The 22,519-nt window shown below is 42.1% G+C and overlaps 1 protein-coding gene across 6 annotated transcripts in view; it reads left to right on the forward strand.

The window, feature by feature from the left end:
* BCAR3 (BCAR3 adaptor protein, NSP family member) overlaps positions 1-22,519 on the forward strand; it is a 213,011-nt gene that overhangs the window by 120,826 nt on the left and 69,666 nt on the right. The window contains exon 1 of one of the 6 annotated variants that reach the window (XM_033917119.1): positions 6,322-6,555. The exons of the other annotated variants lie outside the window; for them this stretch is intronic. Within the exon in view, the coding sequence (XP_033773010.1) occupies positions 6,472-6,555 (84 nt within the window). The 5' untranslated portion in view covers positions 6,322-6,471. Of the gene's footprint in view, positions 1-6,321; positions 6,556-22,519 lie in introns of those variants that run through there. 6 annotated transcript variants of the gene reach the window in all.

Consider the following 22,519-nt stretch of genomic DNA (forward strand, 5'->3'; position numbering starts at 1 on the left):
AGAGAGAAAACCAGCTAAAAACATGGTGACGAACCACCAGACTAAACCTTAAATTTGATATAGTAACAATTGATGAAGAAGAAAACAGCACTGAAAGGACCAGGAAAATGCATGGGAAATGCTTTAAAGATGGTTTGAAACAGATGTACAATTATTTCATGTTTTAGGAGATGGCAGAGCAGAGAGGCATGTCTAATTTAAGAGGCTCATTTAAAAGATATTTCCAGGGAATGCTGGCTGTTTGCCACTGCAAGCCACTGGCAGAAACATATTAAAAAGATAATTCTGTCAGGAACTGCCTAAACTCAGGAGCATATACGTATGTAAATGCTGATATTAAGAACATAAGAATTGTCGCTGCTGGGTCAGGCCTGTGGTCCATTGTGCGGCGGTCCTTAGGTCAAAGACCAGTGCCCTAACTGAGTCTAGCCTTTCCTGTGTACGATCTGATTCAGCAGGAACTTGTTTAACTTTGTCTTGAATCCCTGAAGGGTGCTTTCCCCTATAACAGCCTCCGGAAGAGTGTTCCAGATTTCTACCACTCTCTGGGTGAAGAACTTCCTTACGTTTGTACGGAATCTATCCTCTTTTAGCTTTAGAGAGTGCCCTCTCGTTCTCTCTACCTTGGAGAGTGTTGCGCAGTGGTTAAAGCTACACTCAGCACCCTGAGGCTGTGGATTCAAACCCACGCTGCTCCTTGTGACTCTGGGCAAGTCACTTAATCCCCCCAATTGCCCCAGGTACGTTAGATAGATTGTGAGCCGGCCGGGACAGAGAGGGAAAACTGCTTGAGTACATGAATAAATGCATGTAAACCATTCTGAGTTCTCCTGGGAGAACGGTATAGAAAATTGAATAAATAAATAACCTGTCTTTATTTATGTGCGTATGTGAACATCTATGTGTGTAAATGACAATAGTCCAGCTAAGTGCCATTTTTGTAAGTACAAGCAGAAAAAAGTGAGGCTGAGAGGAATGCACAACTTCCTTAGGAATGCACAAACTTTATTGGAGAATTACATAAGACGGATTACAGCTCAGCTCGACACGGCCAGTGTTTTCACACATAAATAATGTGTCTTCAACAATCAGGAGTCATTATGAATCCTCTCAAATGATAAACAGTAGGCAGTAATCCACAAACTGAGCGATTCACCAGAGCCGCAGGATGCAAAAACCATTTCCAAATGTTCAAGATAGGGAGGATTTTACAGGTGGGCATTCACATATGGGGAAATTCTATAAAAGGCACTTAAAGTTAGGCACCTACCTTAATTGGTAAATTGGCTTCAATAATGAGCTTTGATACCCAGATCTTTTTCTTGACCCCCAAGCATCTAGTAACTATGGTTTGGATTAGCTGGCAGACAGCAAACCTGGCTAGGCAACTTCACTGACAAAGCCAGGCAGACCTAAGGCGCCTTTCGGAAAGAAAGCAAGACCGCTCTGTTCAATAGATTTATTTCCTAGCCAGACAACGCCCCTCCCCCCCCTTTTTTTTTAAAGCTTTTCTCTTCATGCTGATATTACGCTTCTTCACTAACGGTATTCTGTTCTTCACTTGACTGGTGTCTTCCTCACCATTTGTATTCTGTAATTCGCTGACCATCCAGCTCCTTCGATGAAACATGTTAAGATTATACTGTAATCTACTTGTACCCTGTAATCACTGACTACTCAGTGACATCTTACCTATTCTTACCCTGTAATTTGCTGATTGTACAGCTCTCTTCACTGTAAACCGCCTAGAAGTCGCAAGATTATGGCGGTATAGAAAAAATAAAGTTATTATTATTCCCAATATGCGTCACTTTGTATTTGTCCACATTAAATTTCGTCTGCCATTTGGACGCCCATTCTTCCAATTTCCTAAGTCTTCCTGCAGGTTTTCACATTCCGCATGCATTTTAACAACTTTGAACAGTTTAGTGTCGTCTGCAAACTTAATCACCTCACTTGTCGTTCCAAGTTCCAGCTCATTTATAAATACAGACTCCTGTGGCACGCCACTATTTCTCCTCCATTTAGAAAAATGGCCATTTAATCCTACCCTTTGTTTTCTGTCTGATAACCAATTCTTAATCCATAATTGAACGTTGCCTATCCCATGACTCTTTAATTTTCTCAGGAGCCTCTCATGAGGAACTTTATCAAAAGCTTTCTGGAAATCTAGATACACTACATCAACCGTTTCACCTTTATCCACATGTTTATTCACACCTTCAAAGAAGTCAAGCAAATTGGTAAGGCAAAACCTCCCGTGGCTGAACCCATGGCCAAGAAAGCAAACAAGTTATTATGAATTATTAAAAAAGGACTGGTAATCAAGACTAAGAATGTTATAATGCCTCTGTATCACTCAATAGTGCAACCTCACCTTGAATATTGCTTTCAGTTCTGGTGTCCTATCTCAAAAAAGATATAGTGGCACTAGAAAAGGTTCAAAGAAGAGCGACCAAGATGATAAAGGGAATGGAACTCCTCTTGTATGAGGAAAGACTAAAGAGGTTAGGGCTCTTCAGCTTGGAAAAGAGACGGCTAAGGGGTGATATGATCGAAGTCTACAAAATCCTTAGTGGTGTAGAACGAGTACAAGTGGATCGGGGTTTTTTTTTGTGCATCAAGATTTACAAAGACTAGGGGACATTTGATGAAGTTACAGAGTAATACTTTTAAAACCAATAGGAGGAAATATTTTTTCACTCGGAGAATAGTTAAGCTCTGGAATGCATTGTCAGAGGATGTAGTAAGAATGGTTAATGTAGCTGGTTTTAAAAAAAAGTTTGGACAAGTTCTTGGAGGAAAAGTCCATAAACTGCTGTTGAGACAGACATGGGAGAAGCCCCTGATCAAGCATCCCTCTCCTCAATCCCCCTTCTCCAAGCATATACTGTATATTTTTCTCTTTCTCCATTATCCCTTTCCCCAGAGCAAGCATATCTCTCCCCTAAAACCCACTCCCCCCAAATACACATCCAAGCCAGCATTTCACTCCCACGCATCTTCCCCCTTCCCCTTCTCCTCCTGCAGTTCTGGCAGAGTCTCCTACCTCCTTTGGTTGCTGTAAATACGCAGTCTTTCTTGGTGGTTAATACAAGCCAACAACAGACAATACTGAAGCCTTCCTTCCACCAGTCCTGCCTGCATGGCAACTAGATCTAATATCGGCCTTCCTTAATCTTCGACAAAGAGTTGCTAATTTACAGGATCGGGGAGAGGGAGGGGGGAGAAGGTAGGAGAAATCCCAAGACCTGCAGAGAGTGGGAGCAGAAAACCAAAACCCCAGAATGACAACGCAGGAGCCACCAAAGAGGTCCCCACGGACTGCCATTGTCCCGCGGGCCTTGCATTGAAGACCACTGCTCTAAACAATTAGCATCATTCCTAGCACCGTGTTATGAAATGGAGTAATGCACACCAGGAACAAATTTAACACATTTATTGACTTGAGTTTGTCAGAATTTCATAGTATGAAATGAAAGAGATTTACTTTTAACAAGGGCCATGGGAGTAACAGCTCCATTTCCTGCCTCATAAATTCACCAAGCACATAAAATAATTAGAGTAACAATAGCTCCGTGATAAATGATTATAGTTTGATAGCTTTTCTTAATTCAGAATTCAGTTCTCATGAGTACCTCTAAATGTTGTCTGAAAGGGTTACAAAACAACAGTCATTGAACAAAAAAGCTCCTATCAATAATGCATAAAGAAGAAAGTATGTACAGTAATTTGTTTTGCCCTCTTAACTAATGTGTAAGTGAAGCCTCCTTACTGGTATATCTACTCCTAATTACAAGCACTGCATCGCTGTGCTTTGTCTTGTGAACCTGGTCTGGCACATGTCTAAATTGGTACATTATGCTCTCTAGTGTAGATCAGTTCAGTCCTATAGTCTTTCATTCATAATCTTTTAAAAAGCTATATGATTCAAAGATTTAATATTTGCCTTTGTCTATCGCATGAATATCTCTAGTATGTTTCTGAAGCACATTCTTGTTCCTGAAGCTGGTGTTTCTATCAAAACAAGCAGGTCCCTGGGGAGGAGGGGCTTCCATCATGACGCTCCTCTTCCTCAACAAGCTTAGAGGTGCTTAGAAAGGCGGTTCAAGGAGGAAGATTTTTAGGAGTCAGCTCTGTGGGTGCTGAGCACCCCCAGCATTGAACAAGATCATTCATTGTGTCCAAGGAGAAGACATGCCAAGACACATGCCACTATGACTTTGCCACCGGCACAAACATCCATGTATCCCCTATTCTATAAATAGTGCTCAAAATTGTGAGTGCGAATTTGGATGCACACAATTTAATAGCTTAATAAATCAATTAGCACTGATAATCGGGCGCTAACAATTATCCATGCTAATTGGCAAGAGTTGGAATTTGCATGCATATTTTTATAGTCGTTCTATAAAGATGTACACATACTTTTTTTCCATGTGAATCTGATAAAGAGGCGTGGCCATGGGAGAGGAATTATTTGCCTTTTTACCTTCGCTCAGGAGAAATCTTTCGCAACCTTCAAGGTACAATTCAAGGCATATTATTTCTCTTTGGCCTTTAGTTCTTAATATACTTCTTCCTGATGGCTACCTCTCTACCGTGTGGGCAGAATTGAATTGAATTCTCTATTTCCTCCCTCACCACATTGTTCATCCCTCTCCCCAACATTTTTATTTTTATTGTAATCCGCTGATTCCCTCTTTCCCCATGTTCTCAATAGTTTTTCTTCACGTTTTGACTTACTTTTTGTTTTGTTTTTACCCTAATTTTTATTTTATTTTAATTTTATTATAAACCGCTTAGATTTGCCTCTTGGTTTTTTTTATATTTGCGGTACATCAAATAAATTGAACTTGAACGTGAAGTGGGGCAGGGGCATTTCTAGGATTTGCGTACAATGTTGTAGAATTTGGGCGATCCGTGCCTAAATCAGAGTTCAGTTGATGTAAATCCTTGCACCTAAAATTTGGTGCAAATCCTAGCGCTAAGCACCATTTATAGAATTAAGTGCATAATGAGCACATTTTCCAAAGGCCATCTGCCTATGCACATGGCTGTTTTATCTGGGTGAACAGATTATATGAAAATTGCCCACTTTCCCTACAGATGAAAGTCAAAGCTACCAAATTATCCAGTTCCAGGAGGAAACATTTTTGCCAGTCCCGGTTTTGAACTTACACCCCAAAGCAGTGGTTCTACTTCTTGAAAATTCAGTGTTACCAGTCACATAATCCATAAGGATAGGGTAAAAAAAAAAAAATCCATAACTGGCCCAAAATTTCCCTCCTGTAAACTGGGCAAGTTTGCAGCTCTGGAATATACATGCTGGATCTATTGAGTTTGCTGGTAGTCAAGTCAGAGCCTATGTTTTGCTTTGACTGTAGTTGCTCGTTGCCATTTCCCAGAAGCTGCTGCCTTAAGTGACTATCAAACCTGTTTAATAGTAAAGTCGGCCTTGCAAGACTGAAGTATGACTGATTGGGACCTAAGGCAGAAATTGGGGTTCTAAAACCTACCAATAAGATGTGTCTTTGTCCATTGTCCTAGCTCAGTGCAGGCCCTGGCTATGCTGAGAATTGAATAAAAAGCTTCTCTTGGTGCTTGCAGTACAGTAAGAGAGGGCTCTGCAATGTGCAGTTTCCCTAAATTTTCCAGATTGACACCAGCTCTTATCACTCAGCCAATTTGGAGGTGCATTCCCAGTACTGTTTATGCATCTTCCTGATTAAACACTGACAGGGCCGTGCTGGCCTTTGTAAATAATCATAAGGTGATATTGACTGGTTTCTCTTTGCTGCTGTCATCGACTTGTTTTCTGGGCGACCTGCTCTCGGAAGCTTTCTAATTAAAAACAAACACACTTGAGGTTTCTTCGTACTTCTCCAGACTTTAAAAATCAACCATATAGACTTTGTTTGAGAAGTAACAACAACACAACCATGCAAATTTTCCACTAAGGTCCCTTCTGCAACCTGTAGATTCTCTCGGCGATGGTGACACTAGATACGCTTATCCAGTCTGAAGAAGAGGCATCTTGAGTAACTCGGGGGGAGGGGGAGAAAGTTCTAGGAAGGTCCATAGTGCACTTCAGGCATGCGGTTAAAGGAGCAAAGCCTTCCCTGCTTGTCTGCTGCATAATGATTTGTAAATGGAAGCTAAAATCCTTGGAGAGATGAAGCCATGAGCTTCGTGAGAGGATAGAATTTCATTGGTGAAGGGGGAGGGAAGGGATCACATGAGAATTCTAGCGCTCTATACATGGGAGGCTGCAAGTAAGCATGCCAGAGTGTAAAGGAGCAGAGAGCATGAGCTCCAATCTGAGCAAACAGTCCCAGAGCCAGAAAGAAGGGACTGAAGCAAGGGCAGAGAACTGCCAGTGAACTAATTACTAGAATCAGAAAAAAAATAATTGCAGTGTGATCATTTATCTTTAATCCTAAGAAGGCACAGCGAGACAGAGGACTTAAAATGTCCAAGGACTGTAATGTTTTTAAAACTCTCATGGCGGCTCTGTGCTGCTTCTATCATCGTAAGTCTGTTATCCGGGTGAAGGTAGGTGCTGTTCTGAGATTTGTGTCTGTAAATGTGTGTTGTATAATTTTAGAATTTTTTTAAACAATTCATTGGCTCATAAAATCATTTCTTTGGGGTAGCAGTCCCCAAGGGTGCACAGAATGTTATTTTATGCCTTGTTAAGTGGGTCAATGAATGCGATAGTCCACTTCATTTAACATATGATTTACAAAATGCCTACATGGGAACATGTAAAGTTATGCTTCCTGTTTTTCCAGATGTATTGTATTTGAGCTCAGGACTTTTGGTATTTACTTGCTTTATTGTTAGCTGTATCAGTGGGACTGCTGTAAATGTGAACTTTTAATGTTTGTTAGCTCTCACCAGGTTTATCCCAGGCCATCCCAGCCTGAATTAAGGTTGCTTGGTGCTCTGGGATTACAAAGAGTCTAAAATCAAGTTGAGTCAAACGATCTTAATAGTCAACTTAATTTATGTGATACCAGAAAGACAACTGCAGACTGTGCATAGTGCTTAACTTGGCGTGGATATGTAATATTAAAATAGTTCTTTGGTTGTCATGGCAACTTTCCCTTTGGCCTAATCTGTCAATCTCTGAATCAGTCCGGTTAACGTCCACTGCATGGGAAGAAACGACAATGAAGCCTCTCACATATTGTAGGAAGTCTGAGAACCTACTCTTTTCTTTTTTTTTTTCTGGATAAAACTTGAAAGATTCAATTGTAATTTCATTTAGAGTTTGTTGTCTGTGGCGCTAAGAGATGTTTGCCTTGGGAGAAGATTTTCTGGTCAACATTAGTTGCTGTCTGGGTACATTCATTGCCTCAGTGCCACATACGGGATTCAAAAGCAGCAAAGATCTGTTGAATGAAGTCACAGAGCCTGTCAAGTGCTTTCTTTTGGATGCTGTTTTGAGCTGTGTGCAGTTTCTTTGCATGTTCACATGCTGGGTGTTGAAACGATGCGTTTATTCTTCATAGTAAAATACAGAGTGAGGCAAAATAGGGTATTTTATTGGTAAGAATAAGTCTGTGGAGTGCCTTCAGTCAGTCTGCCAGAGGGTGATTTTTATAAAGGTGTTTTCAAATTTATATGCCTTTATAATATCAGGGGCACAGCCAGCAACACATTTCCTCAACACCCCCCCCCCACCGCATCAAAAATATTAATGTATATACTCAAATATAAGTCGATCCAAATATAAGTCGAAACCACCATTTTCCCCCCCAAAAAGGAGGAAAAATGGTTGACTCGAATATGTATGGCGGCTTAATATTCAAGTGTCCTGCCCTGTCAGGCTCTGCACCCAGCCCCCTCCCTGCCAGGAACTGCACCCAGCCCCATTCCCTCCCTCCCTTCCCTGTCAGACTCTGCATCCATCCCCCTCCCAGGCTCTGCACCCTGTCCCCTCCTTCCCTTCCCTGTCCTCCTACCTCCTCTGCCGATACCTGGTGGTCCAGAGGTGCAGCGGGCAGGAACAAGCTTTCCATGCTCCTGCCCCGCTGCTAACCCAGTCGGTGGTGGCTGCTGTGAGATCCGGTTTCTTCAGTCGCTGAGCGGCAACGAGCAGGAGTGCGCTTTGGCGCTCCTGCTTGGCACTGAGCAGCTTCTTGACTGGCTCCCGCAGCAGAAAAAAAACGGATCTCGGCAGTCACCACCAACCGGGTTAGCAGCGGGGTAGGAGCGTGGAAAACTCGCTCCTGCCTGCTGCATCTCTGGACCACCCAGGGATCGGCAGAGGAGGTAGGAGGACAGGGAGGGAGGACAGGGTACAGAGTAGAGAGTTGCGCGGGGACAGAAATCCCACCTGTCCCCACCCGTCCCCGTCAAAGTCCCACCCGTCCCCGTGAGGAATCCCTCCATCCCCACCCGTCCCCGCGAGGGATCCCCTCCGTCCCCACCCGTCCCAGCGAGGAATCCCCTCCGTCCCCGCCCATCCCTATAAACTTCAGAAACAGTTATTTCATTTAATTATGCTACTGAATTAAAGGCTTTGGTAGAAACCCATTTACAAATAAGCAAAGAGACTTTATTTGGAAATATTAATTGGGAAGAATACATACTTTGTAAAAGGGTTGCTACCAGAGCCTCTAATGTTTATAAATTTTTATCAACACAACTAATATACTACTTTATCCTGAAGCAAAAAAAAAAAAAGAAATAGAATTGTTTTCCTGCCTTTGTAGCCTGGTTTCTGCTTTCCTCATGTTCTCATTCAATTCCTTCCATCCACTCTCTCTCTTCTCTCTGCGTCTTCCATTTGCTCTGTTACTGTGCCTTTCCCTTTCTCCCCCATTCCAAATTGGTCTGGCACCCATCTTCTTCCCTCCGCTCCCCCCATAGTCTGGCATCTCTGTCTTCTTCCCTGCCAGCGTCTTCGCCCCACTCTCTCTTCCCCATTTCCTTTCAGCGTCCTTCTCTCCCATGTCCTGTCAGCGTCCTTCTCCTCCCTCTGTCTTCCCCATGTGCTTTCAGTATCCTTCTCCCCCTCTGTCTTCCCCATGTCCTTTCAGCATCCTTCTACCCCCCACCGTCTTCCCCATGTCCTTTCAGCGTCTTTCTCCCCCCCCGTCTTCCCCATGTGCTTTCAGCTCCTTCTCCCCCCTCTGTCTTCCCCAGTGCTTTCAGTGTCCTTCTCCTCCCTCAATTTTACTCATTTCCCTTAAGTGTCTTTTCCTCTCCACTCCACCTTTCCTCCCTTTCTCCCTCCCTGCCCCTTACCTTCGTGGCACTTCCCCGTCCGCCCGACAACAGAACAGGCCCGGTCCGACAAACCTCCCTGCCCTGAATCCAGTTGCTGTAAGAAGGTAATTTAGATTCACGGCTACAGGGCAGGGAGTTTTGTCGGACCGGGCCTGTTGTCGGTCGGTCGGTCGGGGGAAAGCGCCACGAAAGTAAGGGTATCTGGCCGGCTCTGCACCCCCTCCTCCCCCCCTTGGTACACCACTGCCTTGAGTTTTTCCTACCTGCCCTGCCGCAGCATACAGCCGACCGGAAGTCTTCCCGATGTCAGCGCTGACGTCGGAGGGAAGGAGGGCTTTGCTTAAGCCAATCTCCTCCGACGTCAGCACTAACATCGTGGAAGACTTCCGGGTCGGCTGTGTGCTGCGGCAGGGCAGGTAGGGAAAGAAGACGAGCCTTGCGGCTCAAGTGAATCCAACCCCGCAGGAACCCCTTGATCCTAGGGGGCGTCCCCACAGGATCCCCGTGACCCGAAGGGGGAACCCACGGGATTCCCGTCGTCCACGTTCCCATGCAGCTCTCTAGTGCAGAGCCTAGCGGCAGCCTACAATAATTCTGGGAGGGGGCGCTGGGCCGAATATAAACCGAGACCCCCCCATTCGAGTATATACGGTACCTGTGCTGACAGGAATGTTGAAATCCCGCAGGCTTGCCACCAACTTTCACTTCACACAAGCAGGAGGGGAACAAATTGGACAGTGAATTTCCTTAGCTGGTAGGACTTTGGCACCCCCACTAGACATTTAATAGGTGCGGCAGGTTTGGAGGGGGCATGAGCCCAAAGATGGAAGGGGCCAAGACTCCCCTGTGGCTATGCCACTGACTTTATAAATGTATAAAAGGCCCCTTATAAAGTTACCCCACATGTACGAGCACGTATTTGAATATTTCATGACTGGCATTGGTGTGTTTGGGGAGGAGTTTGGGCAGAGAGCTTGGGGAGAGTCACAAAATATGAACATAGGCTACAAAGTACAACTTAGGCTAGGGTTATCTTTGGCTCTAGAAAAAGGGAGGACAGTTTGAGACATTGCTTTCAATGGAAGTAAAACCTGGATATCTGAATCCATCTTCTTTTATCTGGTGCCATATGGTAACCCTAACCTAAGCAAATACTTACACTGCATCCTTTTATATCTGCTCCCAAGCTGGTGTATTTATGGATGTTCCTAATTTCAGCAGCTTTTGTGCTGATAGTATATAAAGATGCCTATGTGCCTTTCTAAAATAGGCCTAAAACAGGCACCTCCTACTTGACTTCCTACTAATTGACCCTCTTCTTGTCTGCTGCCACAGGAGACGGATCAGTCAGGAATTCAGAAAAGTTTCAAGTTTATTATTTTTTTAATATACCGACCAACGACAAGTATCTAGCTGGTTTACAATGCTAAAATAAAGTAAAAGATTAAAATGATACTTATAGAAGGGGGAGAGTGAACATTAAAAGACATTTTACATAGACAAACATGAAAGTGGGGGTGAACGGGAAAGTGGGGTAGATAATGACATCGTTTAAAAAAAAAAAAAAATTGAGTTAAAAAGAAAAGGAAGGGAGAAGGGATGTAACATTAGGGATTGGGTCGCTTCTTAAAAGCGGTTGGCAGACTTTCGAGAATGACAAGTTTAGAAGCTCTGGAATGCATCTTGAAATAAGAACGTTTTTAGTTTAGTTTTGAATTTGTCAAGAAGATTTTCGTGGCGAAGTTGGGATGGCAAGGCATCAGAGCAGTTGCAAATTACAAGTTCGGTAACGGGAGTTATTCATTTTAATCAACGTGCAACAGTTTGAACATGAAAATTGGGTATTGTTAGGAAATGCAACATCGCAAAGTGGTGGCATAACAGTAATACTGGCATTTTGATAGTATATAATTTAAACAGCCAAAGGAAATGAAGACGATTCCTTTGGAAGTTGCTCCAGACAATGTTAAATTGCAGGATTTGAAGATTTGGCTCTCTGATTTGTGCCTATAAGCATGGTGGGGCTTATAAGAAACTGCTACTGCTATTGGCGGATAGCCGTTCACCAGTTAGAAGATTTCTTGCATAAAATGATTTCCTTCCAATAAACCTCAGAGGGCTAAATGAATATACAGCCCATCATAACACTCTCCTCCATTACCTGGTTATCACCTTACATGTTGGACACACATAGTACATTCTAGATCAGACATGGGCAAGGACCGGAATCCAATCAGGTTTTTCAGGATTTCTCCAATGAATATGCATGAGATCCATTTGCATGCACTGCTTTCGATGCAAATTCATTGGGAAAATCCTGAAAACACGATTGGATTCCGGCCCTCGAGGACCGCAGTTGCCCATGTCTGTTCTAGATTCTGAAACTGGCTGAGGCTGCAGTAACCACAAAAAGCCTGTCCCTTTATAAATGCTGTCACGTTATTAATACTCAGTGTGCCGACAATGTGCATTTCAAATGTAAATTTAAACTATGAGTAAAGCAGACTTGCCCAATAGTTCAGTGCTTTCCTTGAAGTTTTTAGAGACAGCTGTTTACCATGGTAGGTCATCTTTGGTTAATAGCTGCTCAGTTTGTGTTATGATCTAAATACGCTTCCCTGACATCACAGGCTTTTAGAGATCCCATGACATGCTGACGGATAGTGTGCAGGGGCTTGTGCGTTTCACATCCTGTTGTTTTAGTTGGAGAGGCACAGCTGGGATGAATTGACCTACCAGATCGATGGGAAAATTCTGAATACTTTCTCACAGCCTCTTAGAAAGATACTGCCACAGTTCTCCTTTCCCAAGGCTGGGTCACAGCTCTCAGGCCTTTTTAAATGTCTTATACAACAAAGAGCAGTCCATCACAGCACACTCAAGGGAAGGGATGAGAAGAGACAGATGTTCCCCCTTCCTCTCTGTCTTTTTTCTTTCTTTGCTCTTTCTGCCAGGTCTCTTCATTCTTCTTATTACCAGGCTCACACTGGAGAGTTATCATACTTAGAAACCCCCCTCCCCACCATTCCTCTTAATTTTTCTTTCTCATTGGCTGCATAAGGAGGTTATTTTAAAAGCATCTCCGTGATAAAAAGCAGCATTTGCACACGTTGGTTGCATACAATGTAAGTGGCGATTATAAAATATTGATAGTTATATAAGCAGGTTCCTGAGATGCAGAGATCTCAAAGGCACATGGCATGGATGTGTTTTGGGCAAGCTAAAAATTTAGGGGGCAATATTCAACATGCAGTGGTCAGTGGTTCTAAAGCTGCTGACAATTACAAGCTGAATTAGACCTTGGAAACAGAATAGAAAATTGAATAAATAAAATATTCAGTGTCGGACCACGTCTGCACACTAGCATTGAGGTCAAGGTCCTCTGCAGACCGGGAAATTATAGGTCTGATTCTATAAACTGTGCCTAGCTGCATCTAACTTGTAGGTGCCACTCCACATAGCATAACATAAAAATGTATTTATGTACCGCAGTACCTCTCAATTCAATGTGGTTTACAGAATACTGTACATACTAGAGAGTTGCACAGGGACAGAAATCCTACCCATCCCCGCCCGTCCCCGCCAGGATCCTCTCCGTCCCCACCCATCCCTGCAAGGAATTACCTCCATCCCTGCCCGTCCCCATAAAAAGCAGCATTACTTCTGACAGGATCATCTATTTCACAGTTTCTTTTGTGTTTGCGCTGCTGTTTTCTGTTCAGGTAATTAACTTATAAACCCCCTCTTTTACTAAGGCTGACGTGTCCATTATATTATATGGACGAACCCTGCTTCCATCCCCGTGGGAGTCCCGTTGGCTAGAGGGGGGTCCCCGTGGGAGTCCTGTGGGCCAGACGGGGTCCCCGTGGGAGTCCCATGGATTAGGGGGGGATTCCCTTGATCCCCGTTCCCATGCAGACCTCTAGTACATACTCGGCAAATTACAACATCTCTCATATTCAATGCATTTGACCCAAAATGTAAAATACAGTATAACACAGCAAATTATAATCTAGATTATAAAAATTTGTCAAATAGATATGTTTTTTAATAATCTTCTAAAAGCCAGATAAGAAGTAGAATTTAAAATAGAAACATGATGGCAGATAAAGGCCAAATGGACCATCCAGTCTGCCCATCCACAGTAACCATTATCTTTCTCTCTCTCTGAGAGATCCCATGTGCCTATCTCAGACCTTCTTGTATTCATACACAGTCTCTGTCTCCACCACTTCTTCCGGGAGACTGTTCTAAGCATCTACCACCCTTTCTGTAAAAAAGTATTTCCTTACATTACTCTGGAGCCTATCAACTCTTAAATTCATCCTATGCCTTCTCATTCCAAGCTACTAAAACTTTTAACCCAAGAACCTGCCTGAAAAGATAAGGTTCTATGAAGGAATCTTTTATAAGCACAGCTTATTACTGAAGGAAATGCGAATAAAGTATTAATGCGTAAAGGACGCCTACTTTTTTCTAATTCAAAGCGATCAAGAAGATAACTTGGTATGAGGCCATGCAATGTTTTATAACAAATGCAGACAAACTTGAATATTGCTCTCGCTTCTGCAATTTCCGATAGTATGGTGTCACATGTTCTAATTTTTTTCAGCTCAAATATTTTATTGGTTTTAGAAAAGCAAAAACAAAATGACAAATAGAAGAGCTTCCAAGGAAGCACAGGTTGGAACCGGGTGATAACACCCATCAAATATATCTAATTACAATAAGAAGATGTGGCAATAGTAAAAGTAGATGAGCAGTAATCGGTACAGCATTCATCAATGTATGCAAATTACATAAATAGAAAGAATCAGAAGGATAGTAAGTACAATAAGTACAGGAAAGTGAGGGAAGTAAACCAGAGAAAAATAGAGTAAGATGAAAATGGATCCTAGGCAAATATATTACATATATGTATGATATAGCATCAGCAGACTCAAATATAACAGTAAAAATGGTTCAGAAATTTTAAAATAATCACGCAGTCAAAAAGAAAGCTACAAGTAGGTGATCTGGAAGGTGGTCAAGGATCTAATTACTAAAATCTACCAATATCGACCATGTTTTATTGTCTTCCAAATGGTATAAATATATGCAGACAAGATGCTTTCCCTTACTTCCTGAGTCCATGTCTAAATGGGATCCGATGTTACAATCTCCACTCACTGAGCATATATGGTTGGCGTTATGGCCCAGATTATTTAAATCTCTCCACTCTGCCTCTGATTTTTTTAAAATTAAAAATTAAACACACTGCTGTCAATCAACCATTAGGCTTCCTTTATAGACTCATGCCTAGTGGGATCTCTTAGGGAAAGGAGGAGATGGTGGATGCTGTGGATAGGCAGACTGGATGGACCATTTGGCCTTTATCTGCCGTCATTTTTCTATGTCTGGTTTTTCATATTAGGCGTTGGAGGGTACTACATGGATATCTGCATGCAACCTAAATTGGTCATTAAAATATTTTAGTGGTTTTTTTAGTGTTTTTAATGCCATGCTCAATTACCTCGCCATTTAAGACAATTAAAAACAATTAGGTTGTGTGTGGAACTAACTTAGGTGTCATTAGACATCTGTGATTAGGGCGCCATTTATAGAATCAGGCCCTGTGTGGGTGGCTGTCCATATTTAGTGCTGGCACCCACATATCTAACCAGGCAAAGATAGGATTGCTTTTTATGCATTCTTTTCTGCCTAGTTAGGTGTACAGACTTCGGCACCGAATATTACTAGTGCTTGAATATCTTCCGGATCTGCGCCAACTCCATCCCCCAAATTGCCCCGGCAAAGTCTGAATTGTGCCGGGTCATTCTGAGTCAATATTCAGCCAGATTACTTAGTTTACTCTGATGAATATTGGTGGACAACTGGCTGAGCGTGATTTAACCAAGCAGTAGCCTGCTCTGCTCAGTTAAATTTGATATTGACCCCCCTCTATAGATGTATATTCCCTACTTTACAGTGCAAATCTAAAACTATTTAAAACAATTTCCTTCTTCTGCTTTTGTATCAGCTCAGAGGCATGCACAAGTTGTTATAAATTACTCATTCCATCAGGGTAGTTACAATGGAGGGGATAACCTGTATGGACCTTACTGAACAGACTAGACTTTATATATATATATATTTAATTGTTTACATGATTCTATTCTGTGCTTTCTACTCTTCTAGGCCTCAAACTATTTTCCTTACCTGATCCTTCATTGTCAATGCAAGGTCAAGAATAACACCAAGTGAACATATATTTTTAACTAATTCAATACCTCCACCATCTGAAATGAAAGAAGTTGGAACATCAGCCATTGGATGTTCAGCAAGAAAAATTACTTGAGTTTTGGTAGCATTTAACTTCAAGTGATTCAACTGCATCCAACATACAATTATTCACAAATACAAACATAAGAATTGCCACTGCTGAGTCAGAATTGCCACTGCTGAGTCATGCCCAGCAATCCGCTCACGGGGCGGCCCTCTGGTCTAAGACCAGCACCCTAACTGAGACTAGCCCTACCAGCGCACGTTGTTGTTCAGCAGAAACTTGTCTAACTTTGTCTTGAATCCTTGGAGGGTGTTTTCCCCTATAACAGCCTCTGGAAGAGCGTTCCAGCTTTCTACCACTCTCTGGGTGAAGAAGAACTTCCTTACGTTTGTACGGAATCTATCCCCTTTCAACTTTAGAGAGTGCCCTCTTGTTCTCCCTACCTTGGAGAGGGTGAACAACCTGTCCTTATCTACTAATAGCTCAAGACTCTTACTAACTATCATTTCAGTCTTTAAAAAGAATTGAACGTTATCTGTGTAAATACGATACTGGAGCCCCCAACTCATTTGACGTTTTACAAAAACATATTGAATAGAGTCACAGATAACGCCACCCCTGGGGGATACCTGTATTGCATTCAACATATTCTGACTCCTGACCTTGGTCAACCACACACATTTTCCTTTTAGATTAAAAAGACACGAACCTTTGATAAACAGTCCCAACAATCCAGAGAGATTGAAGTCTGTTTAATAAACTCTGATGATTAACTGAATCAAAAGTTGCAGATTATATTTAAGTTCCCTAAAATAAAGTGGTTACACATATCAAATCCTGCACTAATGGTATTCAGCATGGAAATTAAGTGTTTCAGTTTCGTGTAATGACCTAAAACCAAACTGACATTTATCTAACACATCATGAAAATTCAAGAATTCAATTAATTTCTCATGTACAATTTTCTCAGTAATCCTTGCCAGTAATGGCAACATTGAGATCGGTCATTAACTATTGATTTGTGAGGGATCTAAGGACTTGTTTTTAATAAGAGACCTTAACTAGTGCCAATTTCAATGATTCTGGTAAACATCCCTTTTGTAAGGACTTGTTTTCAATCTCTAGCAGAGGTGGTCAAGGGATCTAATTTTGAGCTAGACTTAATTGTTCTTGCCATAAGATCTTTATTTGTTTCAATGAAGGTTTCTGAAACTGTGTCCAGTATTGATCAGAGACATACAAGCTTCCTCTTGCGGTAACGATACAGACTAAAAATTTTTAACAATCATATTCACCTTATCCATAAAACCAGAATCAAAATTCTGACATGGTAAACCATCATATGTTTCAGATGTCTTTATGTCTAATTTCACTAAGCTAGCAACTACTGCAAAAGGTTTGCAAGATTGGGAAGAGGCTTTCTCAGTAGTCTGATTATGAAACTTCTCTCAAATTATAATGTTGTAAACTCTGGTTGTACATTTCTTGTGTGACCATAGATGGATATTTCCTCCATTCATGTTCATGTTTCTGCAAAGTTCGCTTACTAGTCTTCAACTCTTCAGTAAACTAAGGTACAGTATAAAGATGTCTACCCACCACTTGCTTAATTAGAGCAATTTTTATCTAAGAGTTATTAACCATAATTCCAATAAACTACTGCTTCTTCAGCTGACATGTCATCCAACTTTGTACATTTATTGTGCAAAGCTTTCCTCAAATCATCCATTGCATATAGTCCTGTGTAAATTTGATCAAGAAATGGTCTGACCATGGAGATAGGTCTTATAGTTTTAACATTAAACCTATTACCTATTGACTTATTCCCAATAAAAACAAGATATGTCCTCCTCTATGAGTAGGTTTGGTAATACCGGTAATTTGTTTCCAATTTAAAGAGTCCAGCACAAAAAGAAAATTGGATACAACAGCACTAAAATCACTTCCATCTATATGAAGATTAAAATCTTCCAATATCACTGTCCTATTTGGATTAAGATTCAAATTCACCACCAATTCTACAACATTAAAGAAGTTGGCAGTTAAAATCCCAGGTGCATAATAAAATAAAATATTTCTTTCCACTCTCCTCTCTCTTATACAGTCCTTTCCTTCTAAATTGTTGGCACAGTCTTCTCCTAACAGTAGGAACAGAGCAGTATTTGTAAACTGAATTTGCTTTCTCCTGTGATGACTTCACTCTGAAATTTGAATGCATGTGGTTTAGGAGAGGATTCTGTCAAGGGGTGCAGTTAGGTAGAGGACCCTGCCAATGGATTGGCAGAGTGCACTTGAAAGCACATCATAGCTGCACAGCCCAGGGGTGGACCCCTCACTTTGCCCTGTCCACTGTCAAATAGAATCAGAGCATGAACTTTATAAGTCAGTGCTAGTGACCCCTCTGCAAAGAAAGCTGAATATTCTTGCTAAAGAATGACACAGATACCAGTTCATGCAGTAAACCATGGGAACGGGGAAAAATTCAACCTATTTATTGCTGGTGCGGGAGCAAGGCTTTTCACCGGCCCATGGGAGAGATAAAAAGCCTTGCTCCCATGGTAAAAATGTGATTGCCCCTAGTTGACCCCTATATGTGTCCTTCTTGCCCCACACTATCGAAGGACGTTACACTGGAAGGAAGCACTCGGCTGAAGGAAGGCCCTGGAGCAGGCCTGCAAAGTTCTTTCTTCAGTTCTATCATTACTTTAGGACTGAAGCTCCAGTCCTAAGGTAATGATAGCACGGGATGGGAGATATAGAGGGGCCAGACCGACCTGCAGGTATAGGAGTCACCGGGTATTTGAGGGTTTGTTGAGGCTTCTGGACCCATGAAGTAGGGGAAGCTGCTGGACCCACGAAGGGGGTTTTGTATGGGCTGCTGAATCCATGGGGAGGTGCTGACTGGCACTAGAGCTAGCGCTGAAGGGAAGGAAGTGAAAGGGTCTTGCATCTGGTCTGGAGATTAGGAAGAAGAGAGAAAAGTGCTAAACCCATTGGGGGGGTGTTGGAGGGGCAGGAAGGGTAGGGAGAGGTGCTGAATCTGTGCCTGGGAACTGGAGGGAAGGGAGAGAGGTGTTGGACTCCTGGGAGAGGGCTGGAGGGAAGGGAGAGAAGTGCTAGACCCCTGGGATAGGGGCTGGAGGGAAGGGGAGAGGTGCTGGACCTGCAAGGAGCAGGAGAGAGAAGGGAAGAGAAAGAAATGCTGAACCAAGGGGATGAAGGAAGAGGGAGTGAAATATTGAATGTAGCAGAGGAAAGAGAGAGGGCAAGAGACACATTGGTATAAGGGAGTAAGACAGGGGAGAAGCTGGACACAGGGAGATATACAAAAAGAGGGGAGATGGTAGGCATGGATGGGAGCATATGAACAGGGACACAAATGGTGAATGCTGCATAGGGTGGTATAAGGGCACAGAAGGGCAATGCCAGCATGGGAGGGTATATGGACACAGATGAAAGTTGGGGAGAATAAGAATGCAGAAGGGAGATGCTGAACTTAGGGGGGCATAGAGATATAGAGGAGTGATACTGGACACAAGGGGAGAGGATAGGAACATAGAATGATGATGATGATGATGAAGGCAGGGAGATGGGCACAGGGGAAATACTAGAAAGGGAAGTATAGGAGACAAAGAGAAGGGAGATGCTAAAAACATGGGGAAAAATTCATACACAGATGGAAGATGGATGGTCAGCAAGGAGAAAGAAGACATATAAAATGGTCAGGAGACCCTGGCGAGTGAGTTAAGAGAAGAGAGAAGAAAACAGAAACCAGAGCCTGAGACCAACATGATTTAAAGAATAAAATGATGACACAACAATTTTGTGATTAGAATATATCAGATTTGAAATGTATATCCTGACATAACTGGTGTTAGACGTAACTGGGGACCACAAAGCCCACTACCAGGTTGTGCCTTCTTCAGCTTCCAGCAGGCTTAGAGCTCTCTATGGCCAGGGGGCAGTTGCCCTAGTTGCACTCCCCTAACACTGTTCCTGCCTTGTATGATCTTTGTTTTGCACAATATAGGAGGAAATGGATCTTTCTATTTCTTTGGTGTTTACTACATACAAGGTGTGGCTTCTTGGGATTTTAGTTTAATTTGTTGTATGTTTATTATTTTTGGTCGGCTATTATGGATTTGGCATTTGTGTTGTGTATGTGTGACCGAGGTATTCTGTTAATGTGATTTTTCTATGTAGCATTCTGTAATAATCTGGCTTAATCAGGTTTCTCAATAGTGGAGGGGATATTTGTGAGAGGGGAGGGGAGAGCCTTGTTCTATATTATTTGTGCTAAAAATGACAGTGGTACAGAATATTGTTTATTTTTATACTTTAATGATTTCAATATAAAATTATAACTATTTGAGACTTGTACGGATGGGATCAGACAGAGTTTGCGGGGACAGAGCTCGCGGCGATGGGGACAAACTTTATCCCCGTGTCATTCTCTAGTTTCTTGCAAGAGCTACTTCCAAAGCTGTTCTTTTCTTTCATGATCTGAGTGCTGTCATGAGTCCTTTCTTTGTTCCAGGAGCTGGAAAGAGTATGTCAGCACCACTCCCTAGCCCAGGATGACTGGACAGGTGACCCCTAGTCAGGTCTTCTTTACAGAATGCAATCACAGACCTATTGTGCTGGTGAGTCCCCCACATTCTACTTTTCTCTGCAGCTCTGCCCGTCACAATACCCAGCAAAGGAACGCACTCACCTTGACACTGAGCAGGAAAATCACTATTTCTTCTTTGTAGTGTGCAAAGGAAGGCTTTAGCACACACTAATATTTAGCATGCGCTAAAACGGCTAGCACACCTTTAGTGAAAGGACCCCAAAATGTTTTAAATTCAAAAGTTTTCCATTACTGCACAAACATACTTATTCCTGTCAGACATGCTGACATTGACATCTGTCCTTTGCTCTGTTTACTGATGAAAGCTCAGATAAACACGGGGTGTTTATACCAGATGATCAGGTTGACCAAGTACAAACATCTTTCATTGCTGTTCCCACTTTAATTGCTAAAGGTTTTCGCTGAGAAGAAACATCCTAAAAGCCTTTAAGAGTATGATTGTAGCAGAATTTGCTTTGAAAAGAATGAATTTAGGAGTGAATTCACCCATATTCTTTTTTTTTTTTTTTTAAGAATATATTTTATTGCTTTTTCAGAAATAAGCAAAATACTCAAATATACATGGTGTACAACAAAATAAATGGATACCAGAACTCATCCCTATTTCACCGTATACCTGAGTCTCCCCCCCCACCCCACTCCCACTCCCAATCCCACAGCCTAAACAAAAACTAAAAACAAAATCCATTCCAGTGCAGTCCCAACATAAAGTCTCATACATTCAACTATTCTTTTTCTTTTAATTGCTTGCTTGCTTTCTTTATTGTGGGTTCAGAATAAGAAACATTGCAACCTTGAGAGTTGTGATGGCTGCAGTTCAAGAGCTGGTCCATCTCCTGTCTGTGAGAACATTCAGTGTTGTAGCTGTCTGAACACTCCTTCTGAAAGTCCCAAAATAGTTATCCCTAGACATTAGTCTAATTTAAGTTCTTCTTTGTTTCTACAAACTTATTTTGTAATCATGAGCGATTTCAAATTCTTCCTATATTGCTGGATTCGATGGCATATAAAAACTGCTGAATCCAGTCACCATGTGTTTCTATGGGGGAGAGTGTGACACAGTTGATAAAGCTAGAGCCAGCTCCCTGAGGTTCAAACCCAGACTGCTCTTTGTGACCCTGGGTAAGTCACTTAATCCTCTATTGCCCCAGGTACATTAGATAGATTATGAGCCCACCAGGACAGACAGAGAAAAATGCTTGAGTACCTGAATAAATTCATGTAAACCCTTGGGAAAACAGTATAGAAATTCATGGGCTCCCTTGGGAGAAATTCATGGCTCCCTTGAGAGAACAGTATAAAATTGAATGAATGAATAAATAAATATTCATTTGAATTTAATTTCACACCTTTTCCAGTAGTACTTCAGGGCAAATTATATTCAGGAACACAAGGTATTTTGTACATGAAACAATAGAAATTTAAGCAACCTGCTTAAGATCACAAGGAAAAGTGGCGAGATGTGAACCATGCCTCCTTAGTTGTCAGCCCCATGTTGTAACCCAGGGGATCTCCCAGTCCTCGGGACACACTCAGCCAGTCAGATTTCAGGATAACCACAATGAATATTCATAATACAGTTTTGGATACAATGGAGGAATTGAAGGAGAATTTATCTCGCGCATATTCGTTGTGGATATCTTGAAAACCATTCTGGCTTGGTGTGTCCTGAGAACCCTTGCTCTAATCACTAGGCTGCAGTAATAACCAGAGCTCCCTACTGCCTCTGCTGCATTCCCAGTCCCAGCTGACCTGGGCTGCGAATGATCTTTCTGTTCCTTTGTTTGGAACCCTGCGTTTGGGCTTTTTAATTGTTAAATCTAATGTGGTTTGCAAGTTCAGAAACAGGACTTAATTTTATAAGTTGGAAGTTTGTCTTTGTATTACTTTTTACTAATAATCTTAATAAAATATTTGGTATCTCAAAAAAAGAAAAAAATCCTTCAAGCTGAACCATAATCGTTTGATCTGAGTACAAGCAGCAAGCTGTTCTTGGGCAAATTAGGAGAGTATCAAGTTGACCAGTTACAATCATCCATGACATCATTTCAGTCCCCAGCTTGTAGGCTTGAAATGAACCATCTCAAGAGAATTCTTAAATAACCAAGATAGTGATGGTAATAGGCTCAGCTCAGTCTGTGGAAATGTCCATTAGCTCTGTTCAAATCAGCTCAGGAAATGAATGAAATCCTGTCATGTGACCTAAAGACACCAGGGAACTGCAGGCGGTTGATGGTGGACTGGCTGGAAGTCTCATTAGGGCTTCAGTGTACACTCTACTAAGAAGGATGGCAAAGACCCTGGTCATGCACTCAAAGAACAAAGTCTAGAGAGAGGCCACTTCTTGGTATAGCATGTTAAGTCCTCAAATCCGCAAACTG

The sequence above is a fragment of the Geotrypetes seraphini genome, chromosome 12, assembly GCF_902459505.1.
Source record: "Geotrypetes seraphini chromosome 12, aGeoSer1.1, whole genome shotgun sequence".
Taxonomy (NCBI): Eukaryota; Metazoa; Chordata; class Amphibia; order Gymnophiona; family Dermophiidae; genus Geotrypetes; species Geotrypetes seraphini.